The sequence below is a fragment of the Entelurus aequoreus genome, linkage group LG04 (genome assembly GCF_033978785.1).
Source record: "Entelurus aequoreus isolate RoL-2023_Sb linkage group LG04, RoL_Eaeq_v1.1, whole genome shotgun sequence".
Classification (NCBI taxonomy): Eukaryota; Metazoa; Chordata; class Actinopteri; order Syngnathiformes; family Syngnathidae; genus Entelurus; species Entelurus aequoreus.
In genome coordinates, this window is record NC_084734.1 from 36,717,769 (window position 1) to 36,732,199 (window position 14,431).

Below are 14,431 nucleotides of genomic sequence, written 5' to 3' on the forward strand. Positions count from 1 at the left end.
ACACACACACACACACACACACACACACACACACACACACAGACACACACACACACACACACACATGCTTAGTCCTATAAATGTGCAATAGATTAATATCACACCAGTAAAAGTAATCACAAAGTGGTTTAATCATTGTTTGAACCCTATCATCAACCTAGTACATGAATATACGCATTGAATTATGTTGATTTTTACTAATTTAAAAATGTACAGTATATAAATGTTTTCCTTTTTTTGTCTTTTATTAAGGATCATTAAAATTAAACTTTTTGCTATTCATATTTTAAAAGAGGAATTGTTTTATTTAGCAAGGACTTATTAATAATTATATGAATTGTGATTTGTTTTTATGTATTTATTACATTTGTCATATTTTGTGTTTCCTTTAGTAATTACATTTAAAGACAAACCAAAAGGAATAATCAGAAATAGTACAAATAAATATAAGACCCTCCTTAAAACTTTTAAAAACAAGTAATAATAAACAATACATATTTAATACAATATATACATAAATAATAAACAAATAATAAATACAATCAAATAAAAAATAAATACATATGTTGAATTATTAAATACATATATTTTTTATTAATTAAAAAATAGTTGAATAACCCTGCAAATAATATACTGACCATTATAGCAAATTAATTTAATTAATTGTTAATTACATAATAACTCATTCAAATATAGTTTATTTTCCAAATCACTATCTTTTCTGGTTCATCTCTAATAACGTGAAAAATTTATCAGGAAACATAACTTGCCTTGATGCTTCTCTTTGTTGACATTTACCTGGCAGGAGAATCATTGATTATTCTACTGTGAAGACTTAATTTATCATCTCCTCAATAACGTCTATCAAAGCGGTCAATTTTCTCCCTCATAAAAACGTCTCCAAAGCTTTCGAACAGCAGAAACAACAGTGAAGGTGTTAAATAATTCTGCCGTCTTGTCCTGTTTATTAGATGCAGTCTCTCATGATTTATTGATCACCCATCCCTATATTTCCTATTAAAAGCGAGCCTTAGAGAAGTACAAAGTTCTACAACGCATATTTAGTTCTCAGCCACATCCCTCAAAGTACTTTATATGCGAGACTGAAAGGAGCTGACTCCTGAGTTTTTATACATTAATCATTGGGAAGATGAGCTGGTGCAAGGGTGACATCATCATAATTGGGATGGACAATTATGCCGCCTAAATATCTGCAATTGAAAAAGGCCTTCCACCAAAATGTATCCTAAATTGGGGGATTTAGGATTTAAAGTGGAACTGCACTTTATATGGAAATTTGCCTATCAATCACAATAACTATAAAAGACAAGAACACATACCGTATTTTCCAGACCATAGGGCGCACCGGATTATAAGGCGCACTGCTGATGAGTGGGTCTAGTCAGGTCTATTTTCATATAAAAGGCGCACAGGATTATAGATCGCATTAAAGGGGTCATATTATTATTATTATTTTTCTAAATTGAAAACACTTCCTTGTGGTCTACATAACATGTAATGGTGGTTCTTTGGTCAAAATGTCGCATAGATTATGTTTTACAAATCATTTTCAAGCCTCTTTCTGACAGTCGCTTCAGGATGCGCCGTTTTGTGGGCGCTGTTATTTACGTGGCTCACCTTTGGCAGCATCTTTTCTCTTTTATCTTTGTTGTAGCGGTGTAGCGTGCAACGACGGGAGTGGAAGAAGTGTCAAAAGATGGAGCTAACTGTTTTAATGACATCCAGACTTTACTTAAATCAATAACTGAGTAGCATCTCCTCATCCATGGCTCACTAGTGCAATAATATGTCCCGTGAAAAACCGTCCGACCGGAACTCTCTAATAACTAAAGTTCCTTGGGTGAATAATGTAAACTCACTGTACCGGTATGTTTTAGCGCTTTCATGGCGAGTTTACTGACAGATATACGTAAGATCTTTACACTACTTTATATTAGAAATGGCAACAGCGGAGGATAAATGTCCCAAACCAAGAAGATAGAGAAAAAGAAGACTCTTATCGACTACGGCACGGACTACAAAGGCGGAAGCGCGCACATTTTCAAGACTTATGCCGATTCCAAATACAGATCAGCAAGTATCAGAAGGTAAGAAAAGTCTCTTTTGCAAAATACTACGAAACAAAACACCAAATAATATGTCATTCCTTATACGCTCGCACCATAATAATATTCGTATGTTGAAGCACAGTACAATCCATCAAGCGGTGCGGCTTCATAGCTTACCAAAGTCGTACTAAAACATTTTGGTGGATTTTTGAGCGCCGTGTGTAATGTTCTATATTTTCAATGGAACATATAAAATTGTTGTGTTGTTTACTTGAGTCATATTGCAGTCTACACTTATCTCTTATGTGTGACTGCCATCTACTTCTCACACTTATAATTTCACCATGTTCCAAATAAAATAGCTTTGAGGTCAGTAAGCACAACCAAAATGATTCCGTATATTAGGCGCACCGAGTTATGAGGTGCACTGTTGAGTTTTGAGAAAATGTATGAATTGGAGTGCGCCTTATAGTCCGAAAAATACGCTATGTTTTTTTTTAATGCATTCTAAGTCGTTAAATATGGCAAGTGTGAAGTGGCTAACAATGCAGCTAATAGGAGTACACTATTACGTCCATAAAGCCTTCTAAAAAACATCCAAAAACCGGCAACAATACTCCATTTTGTGACCGGAATATTAACCAAGTATTAGCAATATTGTTACTATAAACGCTAATGGAGACACTATTTTTAGCAGTGCGGTGATCACAGACAGCTGATGCTGCTATATTGACATGCTGAGCTGCTGCATCCGAAAGTTAATTTTAAAATCATGCCTCTCACCTGGATACCATACCATACCATACCAACTTTATTTATAAAGCCCTTTAAAAACAAGCACAGTTGAAGAACAACGGGCTGTACACCACAAAGAAATAGAGGCAAAGGACAGACTAAAAAATAACATTTAAAACAGAAATAAAAATACACATTGAAAAAGCAAATGCAAATTACCCAAAGAACGATTTGTTAGATAAAAAGCAGTTTAAAAAGTTAAAAACAGTTAAACAAGTTAAAAGCTAAAAACAGTTTAAAGTCTCATGCTGGGTTAAAAGCCAGTGAATAAAAATGGGTTTTAAGAAGGGTCTTAAAAATAGCCAAAGAAGGGGCCTGTCTCACATGGAGAGGGAGATCGTTCCAGAGTTTGGGACCCGCAACAGAGAACGCCCTGTCCCCTCTGAGCTTGCGCTTTGTTTTGGTTACCTAGTAGTAGAAGGATGTGGCCATAAATGAAGAAGTTGGTCAACTTTGACATTCAACTTATATATGGAGATGGCGAGAAAGACACGAAAAGGCAATTGTTTGCGGCACTTTAAAAAAAAAAAAAGAAACCTGCATGAGGAATATGATTAATGTTTTCATCCAAATGAGAAGATATGAATATCCCATCAGTCAGCATTCTAGTGGGAGCAGACATCGTGCAGTAAGTGTTTGTTTTATTATGTTCTTAGTTCGTATACCTTGTTTAGCTCTTAGCAATATAGTGAGCCAAAACAATGCTAGTAAGATTTCATATCTGGAAAAAAAAATTAACACTGGAGAAAAAGTTGAATTTGCACCAAAACAAGTTTTGGCAACAAATAAATACAAACATTGAAATTGAAAAAATACTATGTTTTTGGTAGATATTTTTTTTGTATCAAGACATGTTTTCAGTGCCAACCTTCATATTTTTTTGTACACTGTTATTATTGTTGTGTGTTTCACAGGTTTTTAATTTTATCTTTCCCTTTTTCACATTCGCTTCTCTCTTTTTTATGGTTTCAAATTATTAGCAGTGATTTGATGTTGAAGGCGGTTGCCTGTGGGCGGGGCTTAAAACTAGTTTACCTGGAAGCAGTTTTACAAGACTTGGGTTTGCAGGTAAAACATCGTAGAAGAAGACAGGAGGGCCGAGGGGATCTAAATTAAGTTTTTTATAGCAGTGCTTCTAAATTATTTTCTGTTGCGCGTAGGATCTTGGTTTAATTTGGTGCTGTGTCACAATGATATCATTCCTTAATTTATCCAGATCCATTTTATCTATGATATTCCTCAGAATGATGTTATCTTGTTTCACTGCAATATTTTCCTCTGGAAAAATCTTAACCTTTTGATGCATTGTTTTTTTTTAAGAGATTCACCACCATCTCCTGGAGCTCCTGAAATTCCCTTTTTGTGTTGTTATTCTTGGTTTGCAGACTTTCTATATTTTTCTGCAGACTTCTCAGATGTTCTCTGTGTTCTAATGTGGCTCTTTCCAGGTCTGCTCCCAGGTCTTTTTTCAGGTCATCTATTTGTTGGAACTTCAAGTTTTGTTTCCCTTCTTGTCTTGTATCCAGAGACTCAATTTGATCCAGATGACCCCGAAGGTTTTGGGATAAAATATTTTTTTTTTATAGCTTTTGACATCGTAGCAGCTCGCTGACGTCAGTTGCCTCTTTAGTGACTTGCGGCACTTTTAACTTGTATATTTTAACAAATTCAAACCTTGCGCCATTCAGAGATCAACTGCAGGTGTCAGCCCATCAACCGAGATCGCCCTGTGTGGTCAGAAACACTTCAAAAGATTTTCGAACTCTCGCAGTTTAATCTCAGTTTAGTTTCTGGTTGCTAGGCAACCGCTTCGCCAAGCTAACGGCTCTTCCAATTCGCCTTTTTTCAGCAAATCTGTTCCTCTCCCCGGACCAAGAGCAGTTTAAAGATGCCAGCTACTTTCATGTGGCTGTGATTACAATCAGTGGTCAAAAACACTTCAAAATGATCAAAAACTCCAGTAGTAAAAACAGAGCCTTTTTCCTTGCGTTTTTTCCCATTGACAGTCAATGACGACTATTTAAGAGTTTGATCGCATAAAAAAAGAAAAACATACAGTCGTGGTCAAAAGTTTACATACACTTGTAAAGAGCATAATGTCATGGCTGTCTTGAGTTTCCAATAATTTCTGCAACTCTTATTTTTTTGTGATAGCGGGATTGGAGCACATACTTGGTTGTCACAAAAAAACGTTCATTAAGTTTGGTTCTTTTATGAATTTATTATGGGTTTACTGAAAATGTGGCCAAATCTGCTGGGTCAAAAGTATACATACAGCAACATACATGATCAATTTTGGTGATGTAGAAAAGTTACAATCAAATCAAATTAGCTTCATGGCATGGCCTCTTAACTTCATGTGAGTGAGTATGATTGACGAAACCTGTTGACTTCTCTGAGCCCATTTAAATAGGGCTCATGTGATGCGGTCATTAGACTCGGTTACAAACGCGACAATGGGAAAGTCAAAAGAACTCAGCACAGATCTGAAAAAACTAATAATTGACTTGAACAAGTCAGGAAAGTCCCTTGGAGCCATTTCAAAGCAGCTTAAGGTCCCAAGAGCAACTGTGCAGACAATTGTTGATAAGTATAAAGTGCATGGCACAGTTTTGTCACTGCCATGATCAGGAAGAAAACACAAGCTATCACCTGCTGCTGAGAGAAAATTGGTCAGGATGATCAAGAGTCAACCGAGAACCATCAAAAAGCAGGTCTGCAATGAATGGGAAGCTGCTGGAACACAGGTGTCAGTGTCCACAGTCAAGCATGTTTTGCATCGCCATGGACTGAGAGGCTACCATGCAAGAAGGAAGCCCTTGCTCCAGAAGGCTTTAAGGCTCGTCTAAAGTTTGCTGCTGATCACATGGACAAAGATAAGACCTTCTGGAGGAAAGTTCTGTGGTCAGATTAAACACAAATTGAGCTGTGTGGCCACATTACCCAGCAATATGTTTGGAGGAGAAAAGGTGAGCCCTATAATCCCAGGAACACCACACCTACTGTCAAGCATGGTGGTGGTAGTATTATGCTCTGGGCCTGTTTTGCTGCCAATGGAACTGGTGCTTTACAGAGAGTAAATGGGACAATGAAAAAGGAGGATTACCTCCAAATTCTTCAGGACAACCTAAAATCAAGAACACCTCCAAACAACTTCAACCCTAAACTAACACCCTCCCTTCCACATCATACCTCTTCGGATTGTAAATAATCAAATGTAAATATTCAAATGTAGACACTTTTTCTTATACTTTCTGATCTCTCTCTCTCTGTGTCCACTACTTGCTGTACATATCCTACAAAGTCAGTCCTACACTGTTCCAATGTCCATTTCTCTGATGATGCAATTGTAGATGACTGAAGTGTTGATACCAACCAAACATAACCCCCCCCCTCCATATCCCACAAATATATACTTTGATGATTATCTTGTGTGATGATGACTGTATTATGATGATAGTATATATCTGTATCATGAATCAATTTAAGTGGACCCCGACTTAAAACAATTTGAAAAACGTATTCGGTGTTACCATTTAGTGGTCAATTGTACGGAATATGTACTTCACTGTGCAATCTACTAATAATAGTTTCAATCAATCATCAGCCCGGAGGTTGGGTCTTGGGCGCAGTTGGGTGTTCCAACAGGACAATGACCCCAAACACACGTCAAACGTAGTTAAGGAATGGCTAAATCAGGCTACAATTAAGGTTTTAGAATGACCTTCCCAAAGACTTAAACGTGTGGACAATGCTGAAAAACAAGTCCATGTCAGAAAACCAACAAATTTAGCTGAACTGCACCAATTTTGTCAAGAGGAGTGGTCAAAAATTCAACCAGAAGCTTGCCAGAAGTTTGTGGATGACTACCAAAAGCACCTTATTGCAGTGAAACTTGCCAAGGGACATGTTGATCAAGGGTGATGGGTTAAATGCAGAGGATAATTTCACCACACCTAGTGGTGAAATTATTGGTACTTATTATTGGTACTTTAACTTGAATTAACTTTGCTGTAGGTATGACTATTTTTTTCCCAGCAGATTTGGTCACATTTTCAGTAAACCCATAATACATTCATAAAAGAACCAAACTTCATGAATGTAAATTGTGACAAACAAGTATGTGCTCCAATCACTCTATCACAAAAAAATAAGAGTTGTAGAAATTATTGGAAACCCAAGACAGCCATGACATTATGTTCTTTACACGTGTATGTAAACTTTTGACCACGACTGTATGTGTGCATGTCTCACATTAGGATTTTGAATGATTGGCAAATTATTTTTTTTAAAGTGCAGTTTCCCTTTAAAGTTGCCTAGGTACCTTTTCATTTGCTGTCCTGCATTGTCCTGACTTGTATTTCTATTTTGACATCAATCATGACAATTTCTGGTCATATATCTTTTTTTCTTTCTTCTGAGTTGAGCAAGGAGGGTAAGGCAGTGGTATATCATGCACTGTCTTGACACTGGCAAAGTATCGTTATGTGACGTAAAATCCAGCAAACATGATTTTTATGGACTCTTTCCATAGTTTGATCATGTGACGCAGATTTGCGGACATGTTTTGTCCTGCAATGATTCAAGTAGTATATCATGCAGTTTTCTAAATAAAGAAGCTGATTTCTGTGGCCATTTTATAAAGCGATTAGTGAGGCCATCATAGTGCCTCTATTTTCCCCAGGAATTGTGCACATTTTTAATCAAATGTCTACGTTTCTCTTGTCTTCCAAAGTTTATTAAAACAGTTTTTCTTCTGAGTTGAGCAAGGAGAATATAGCAGCAAGCAGCATATCATGTGCTGTCTTGACAGTGACAAAGTGTGGTAACGTGTGAGTGTTAAGTGAATCCGTCCAGCATGAGATTTATTTGCTATGTCCATCATTTAATAGTGTGATGCAGATTTGTGGACATTTTTTTTCATTTTTTTCTGCAATGCTTCAAACAGCATATCATGCAGTGTCTTGAATAAAAAAGATTATTTCTATGGCAATTCCATGGACAACAAAGTAGTGAAGTCATTATAGGACCTCTATTTGTACACTGAATTTTGGGTCAATTGTTCAGTGAAGCATAGCAGCAAGCAGCATATCATGTAGTGCCTTTCTCTTATTTCCACAACATTGAATGTCTTCTTATCTCCCGAGTTCAGCAACAGATATTAGATATTGATTAAGAGGTTTCCCATTAGCTTTGTCCACATTTTGTTGTTTTGTCTTAAAGCTGACAAAATATTCTTCATGTTTTGTTGTCCAGGTGGAGCCAGCATGTGGGCCATCACTCCAGAGGAGCGAGGCAAACACGACAAACAGTTTGACACCTTCGCCCCCGTCTCAGGCTATGTCTCTGGTAATTCAATTAATGGAGTTCTTGTCATGTCCTTAGTAATACACTTGGCCGCTTTCCGGAACAGTCTATGACCCCTTGATGTCTGTTTACAGGCGAGCAAGCCAGGGGATTCTTCCTGCAGTCGGGCCTGCCGCCGCCTGTCCTGGCTGAAATCTGGTGAGTTGATGTCATAGCTTTTGTGACGCATCTAAGCAAGCAGCATGTCTTTTTCCTCAGTAAGATGTAAGTGAAGCATAGCAGCATGCAACGTATCATGCACTGTCTTGTCCGTGACATCAAAGAATTGTAATGTGCGACGTAAATATAGAATATAATATTGGCTTTATGTCTTATTCCTGAGTTCAGTGAAGCTCAGCATCACGCGACATCATGTATTGTCTTGACTTGTATTTTCACAACATTCCATGACATAAGACTCTGTACCGAGGATGTCGTTGTGGCTTGTGCAGCCCTTTGAGACACTTGTGATTTAGGGCTATATAAATAAACATTGATTGATTGATTGATTGATAAGATTAGCTGTAAGATATTGTTCAACAAGGAAGAAAGCAGCACTGTTTTAACACTTACTTCAGCCAGCATGACTTTTGTATGTACTCCTTTCATAGTTTGATCATGCAACATACAATAGTGGCATTATTTCTCCACAGATTTGTGCACATTTTAGCTTTAATGTCATGTTAAAGTTAAAGCACCAATGATTGTCACACACACACACACACTAGGTGTGGCAAAATTATTCTCTGCATTTGACCCATCACACTTGTTCACCCCCTGGGAGGTGAGTGGCGCAGTGGGCAGCAGCGGTGGCCGTGCCCGGGAATCATTTTTGGTGAATTAACCCCCAATTCCAACCCTTGGTGCTGAGTGCCAAGCAGGGAGGTAATGGGTCCCATTTTTATAGTCTTTGGTATGACTCGGCCGGGTTTGAACTCACAACCTACCGATCTCAGGGCGGACACTCTAACCGCTTCCTTAGTAGCATAGAAGCAAGCAACATATCATGTAGTGTCTTGACGCTATATTTTCCGTGACATAGAAATCGTGAACTGTCTAATGCAGGGGTGTCAAACGTACGGCCCGAGGGCCGGATCAGGCCCACGAACAGGTTTTATCCGGCCCGCGGGATGAGTTTGCTAAGTATAAAAATTAACCTGAAATTTTTGAATGATAGAAACAGCTGTTCTAAATGTGTCCACTGGATGTTGCAATAGCAATTATTTGTATCTTTGTAGATGATGCTGCATATGAACCAAAAAAAAAAACATGATGTTAGTACAGGGGTCACCAACCTTTTTGAAAGCAAGAGCTACTTCTTGGGTACTGATTAATGCGAAGGGCTACCAGTTTGATACACACTTAAATAAATTGCCAGAAATAGCCAATTTGCTCAATTTACCTTTAACTCTATGTTATTATTAATAATTAATGATATTTATCGTTGTGGAAACACTGATCAACTTAATGATTTCTCACAATAAATATATATGGAAACAGATAAATATCAATATCAACACTTTATTTTTATATTTTCTCTAAGTGCACATTTTTCAAATTGAACATTTTCAAATGATCACTTCTAAGACAGTCTTGTGAAATCACAATATCCCATTTTAACTAGATAGCCACTAACATTTTTTAACAAATCATGAATTACTTTGCACCATGTTTGTACAAATAATAACTCATGTAAAATACAGAAGTCAACTCTCAAATTTTTAGATAAATCATGTCACACTTTGAATTGGACACCAAATCTGTTATCTGTTTCTTTGTCAGTTAGTGAAGACCAAGTCTTTAAAATATTTTCTTGGATTTTCAAATTCTATTTGAGTTTTGTCTCTCTTAGAATTAAAAATGTCGAGCAAAGCGAGACCAGCTTGCTAGTAAATAAATACAATTTAAAAAATAGAGGCAGCTCACTGGTAAGTGCTGCTATTTGAGCTATTTTTAGAACAGGCTAGCGGGCTACTCATCTGGTCCTTACGGGCTACCTGGTGCCCGCGGGCACCGCGTTGGTGACCCCTGTGTTAGTACATCAGTCGAGAAAATGATCAAACTACATAAATAATATACTGCAATTTGAGTTTGATATCGTTTTGTTATCTTGATAGATTGAAAATGAACACCAATGAGTTGACTGATGAACATTATCACATAATTTATTAAAAAAATATAAATAACGACAAATAAAGTATATATTCTATTAACCGCAACAAGTAATTATAAAAAAAAAAACCTAACATGATTTGTACAATTTCAGATTGTGCTTGTTCTATTTTTAAACAAAGAAAACAATCTGAAGTTGTCTTTATTTTTAAGTTATAAATAAATGAAAAATGGGTTATACTTGTATAGCGCTTTTCTACCTTCAAGGTACTCAAAGCGACAGTATTTCCACATTCACCCATTCACACACACATTCACACACTGATGGCGGGAGCTGCCATGCAAGGCGCTAACCAGCACCCATCAGGAGCCAGGGTGAAGTGTCTTGCCCAAGGACACAACGGACGTGACTAGGATGGTAGAAGGTGGGGATTGAACCCCAGTAATCAGCAACCCTCCGATTGCTGGCACGGCCACTCTACCAACTTCGCCACGCCGCCCAAGTTATCGTGCCGTGATTTTACCAGTCCGGCCCACTTGGGAGTAAATTTTTCTCCATGTGGCCCCCGATCTAAAATGAGTTTGACACCCCTGGTCTAATGTCCACTTTTGACACTCTGAGTTGGATGTAGCAGCATATCATGCGCTGTCTTCACAAAGATATAAAAGTGTCCATCCAGTGGGACTTTTATGTGCTCCACCTGTAGTTGATCAGTGTTTCTACATGTCCACAGATTAGTACAACTGGTAATGTCTTCCCCCTGAATCCAGTGACAATTTAATAAAATAAAAATGTTGGTGCAATGTCTCTTATTTTTAATATGATCCCCCACCTACTCCCCAACCCCATAGGAACCTGGCCGACATGGACAGCGACGGCAAGATGGACAGACAGGAGTTCTCCATCGCCATGAAGCTCATCAAGCTCAAACTGCAGGGGTGGAACTTACCCTCAACCCTGCCTGTTGTCATGAAGCAGCCTACTTTTGCGAATTCAGTCTCCCCCGTCCCTTCGTCCGCCCGCTTTGGTAAGCGTCAAGCAAAACTAACTGAGTCCCCCCATCTTTAAACCTCCATGTCCTCCTTGCAGGAATGGGCTCTTTGCTAAACCTGTCAGTTGGCATGTCGTCCATGTCTGCCATGCCCATGCTAACACCCATCCCGGCTAACACCCTCATGCGACCCCTGGCTCCCACGCCAATGACCGCAATGCCTCTCATCACCTCGCTGGGAAACGGCGGATTTTACAACGTCAACCTCCTCAGTCCACTGCGCGTTCCTAACGCTGCAGGTTGGTTCTGATGGGCGCCGCACTGGACCAAGTGGGGGGATTAACCCTTTGGGTGCAGATGTTTGGGTTACCAGTTGGTGCAGTTCATTATGGTTCATAAACCCTCATACAAACAATTCCCATGATCACACTTACGTGACTATTCTCTGTCAACCAATCAAAGCATTTACTTGATTATGTTTAAGGATAAAACACCTTAAACCTAATCCAGTAAACGCTTTAATTTATTATCATACATTAGATGAAAAACTTAAAAATAAACACTTAACTATTACTTTTTATATAAGGTCTTGTACAATTTTCATTAGATTAGATTGAACATTTTCTGCAATAGACCCAAATTAGTTCTTTCCCTCGACCAAAAACATTGTATACACCACTGATTTTACATGTGGAGGGTCAAAGGGGATAGAATAAAAAATAAAAAAATACATCTTTAAATAATTACCTAAATGTCCATCCATCCATCCATCTTCTTTCGCATATACCTAAATGTCTCAATTTATGTCAAAATTTAGATATTTATATCATGATTTAAGTAATTATTTCAATGTTTTAGTATGTTATTTCATCTTTGTATGGCAGCATTTATCTTTCAAACTCACCCCATCAAAATCACTGGGCGAGGCTAACAGGAATATAGTGCAATTATTGCTTTGGTCTGAACTAGAAGAATTTTAAAACATGGCGGCTAAGGAAGATATACTTTTTCAGGAGTTGGTGGTAGATATTTTAGACCTTGCTGCCGATTAACCAATAAGGTGTTAGGATGCGCCCACTGACAGAGGGCCGATAACAATTAATTGAATAATTGAATCTTGAAATGATTAGAAATGTTATGAAAATACGAAATAAATAATGCAATTGTAAAATAATTTACTAAATTGTGAAACAAATAATTCAATTCTGAAATAATTAATTTAATAATACATTCAATATTTAAATTTATAATTTAATTGTAAAATACATACCATTATATTTTAAATTAATTAATGACTAATTTAATACACATTTATGTATTTAATTCCAATTGTAATTAATTAATGACACATTTCATTCTGTCCCATTTGAGTTTTGACTGGGGGATGGGAAACTTTAGTTTTAAGAAAAGCGCCACCCTGTGGTGTATTAGTCAGAAAACTAATAAAATAATATCACTGGCAACAAAGGGTGTATGTTTTGCCGCATTTTCACTTTTTTGAGTGCTTTAGTTAAGGAGTAAAAGATAGACACACAGAGTCGTGACTACTCATCAACACACTGTCGACTTGCATTTATTGCAATGACTCAATTTTATCTATCAGATGCCATTGCTATCAAGTACAGCTGCTGGCATCTGTATGGACTTTATTCACTTTAGCATATTTTGCCTGCGTCTCGCATCCTCAACTGTCCTTTGGCCGCACCCCGGTTCATATTTCTGGCATATCTTCAAGTGCAATATCCGAGCTCTGAAACGACCGGTTTATAATGAGCCGAGTGTCAACTCACACGCCGCTAACCTTGCATCTGGAGAGCTTTATGCTGAGGCTGTATCAAGCGCGAGGAGATAAGATTAGGCATGCACGCGTTCAAAGCTGACCGTCTGATTACATAAGAAAGCAGCGTGTTGTTATTGAGATTGGCACGTGTACGAAGACATGCTTTGAAGCTATTTAAAGGGTTTTAAAGTAAACTAAAATGGCACCAAAATTGTTGTTTTGAACATTCATGCATTTGTTTTGTGGAGAATTGTCGACAAATATTAATAAAAGTAAAATGCAATAAATAAATACATGTAATATTCTTGGTACAATCCTGCTCACAACTAAAACAAACAGTAAGGTATTAAAATCTACGTAATGTGTTTTGCAGGCCTTCCTCTCTCGAGTTTCTCTTCTCCGGTGACGTTTTCACCACCCAACAGCATGTCCAAAACCAACTCTCTTCTAGACCTTGGATCCAGCAGGTGAGACCAGAAATAAAAGCACCATTAAGATAAATAAACCAAATGTATGTGCGGCATTCCCAAAGAAAATAAATGTATAAAGGCACGATAAAATTAACTGTAAAATGCATTGTTTGAATTCATCACATTGATCTGAGTGCATATTTCATAAATACAATTTCAAAGATGATTTAAAGTAACTTGAAAAATAGCATTTTTTTTCCCTGTCAATGCATCCTAAAATTAGACTTTACTATGACATATAGTAATGTCAACCCTTTAGAAATGGTTGTTACCTTTTAGCCCAACTATACTTAAAGTTAATTTCCTTTGAAAAAAAAAAAGTAAGTTAGAATTCACACTTTAGTCGTCCCTGGGTTTTCACTCAGTCCTGTTACCCGAACACACCCCTTTGAAAAATGTGGAATGTTCTACAAGTAACATGGTCCACAGGAAGTTGCTTTATTTAGATCCTCTGCAGAACACGGGAAGAACAAAATTAAATTCACTCATTTATTTTTTGTTTGCAGTAAACCCTCGTATATTGCTGTTAATTGGTTCTAGGCCTGACCCTGGTATACAATACATACAATACAATACATTGAATATTGTCATAGCTAGAGCATGAAAAAGTAAGTTACTGCTTTGTCAGTCCTTGGCAATCATACTTGCGAGCACCATTAGTGTACAGTACTCCTCCAAATATTCTTTTTTTTTTTTTTAATGCACAGGGATTCACTCCTTTTTTCCACACTAAACTCATTTTGAGTTAGCAAAATGAACAAAACTAGTCAAAAAGGGATAGACGCACAAAAGGCACACATACTGAAGCGCTGATACGTAAGTGTTTCTTGTGCAGGAAATGAGTGTGTTTTTGTCTGCAGGCACGAA

General features: G+C 37.5%; 1 protein-coding gene across 7 annotated transcripts in view; it reads left to right on the forward strand.

The window, feature by feature from the left end:
• LOC133648539 (intersectin-2-like) overlaps positions 1-14,431 on the forward strand; it is a 99,640-nt gene that overhangs the window by 41,872 nt on the left and 43,337 nt on the right. For 6 of the 7 annotated variants that reach the window (XM_062044722.1, XM_062044720.1, XM_062044723.1 and 3 more), the window contains exons 3-7: positions 8,121-8,213; positions 8,306-8,369; positions 11,175-11,350; positions 11,413-11,613; positions 13,468-13,561. In XM_062044722.1, coding sequence (XP_061900706.1) covers positions 8,121-8,213; positions 8,306-8,369; positions 11,175-11,350; positions 11,413-11,613; positions 13,468-13,561 — 628 coding nt within the window. The remainder of the gene's footprint in view (positions 1-8,120; positions 8,214-8,305; positions 8,370-11,174; positions 11,351-11,412; positions 11,614-13,467; positions 13,562-14,431) is intronic. The other variant, XM_062044726.1, reaches the window with a different exon arrangement.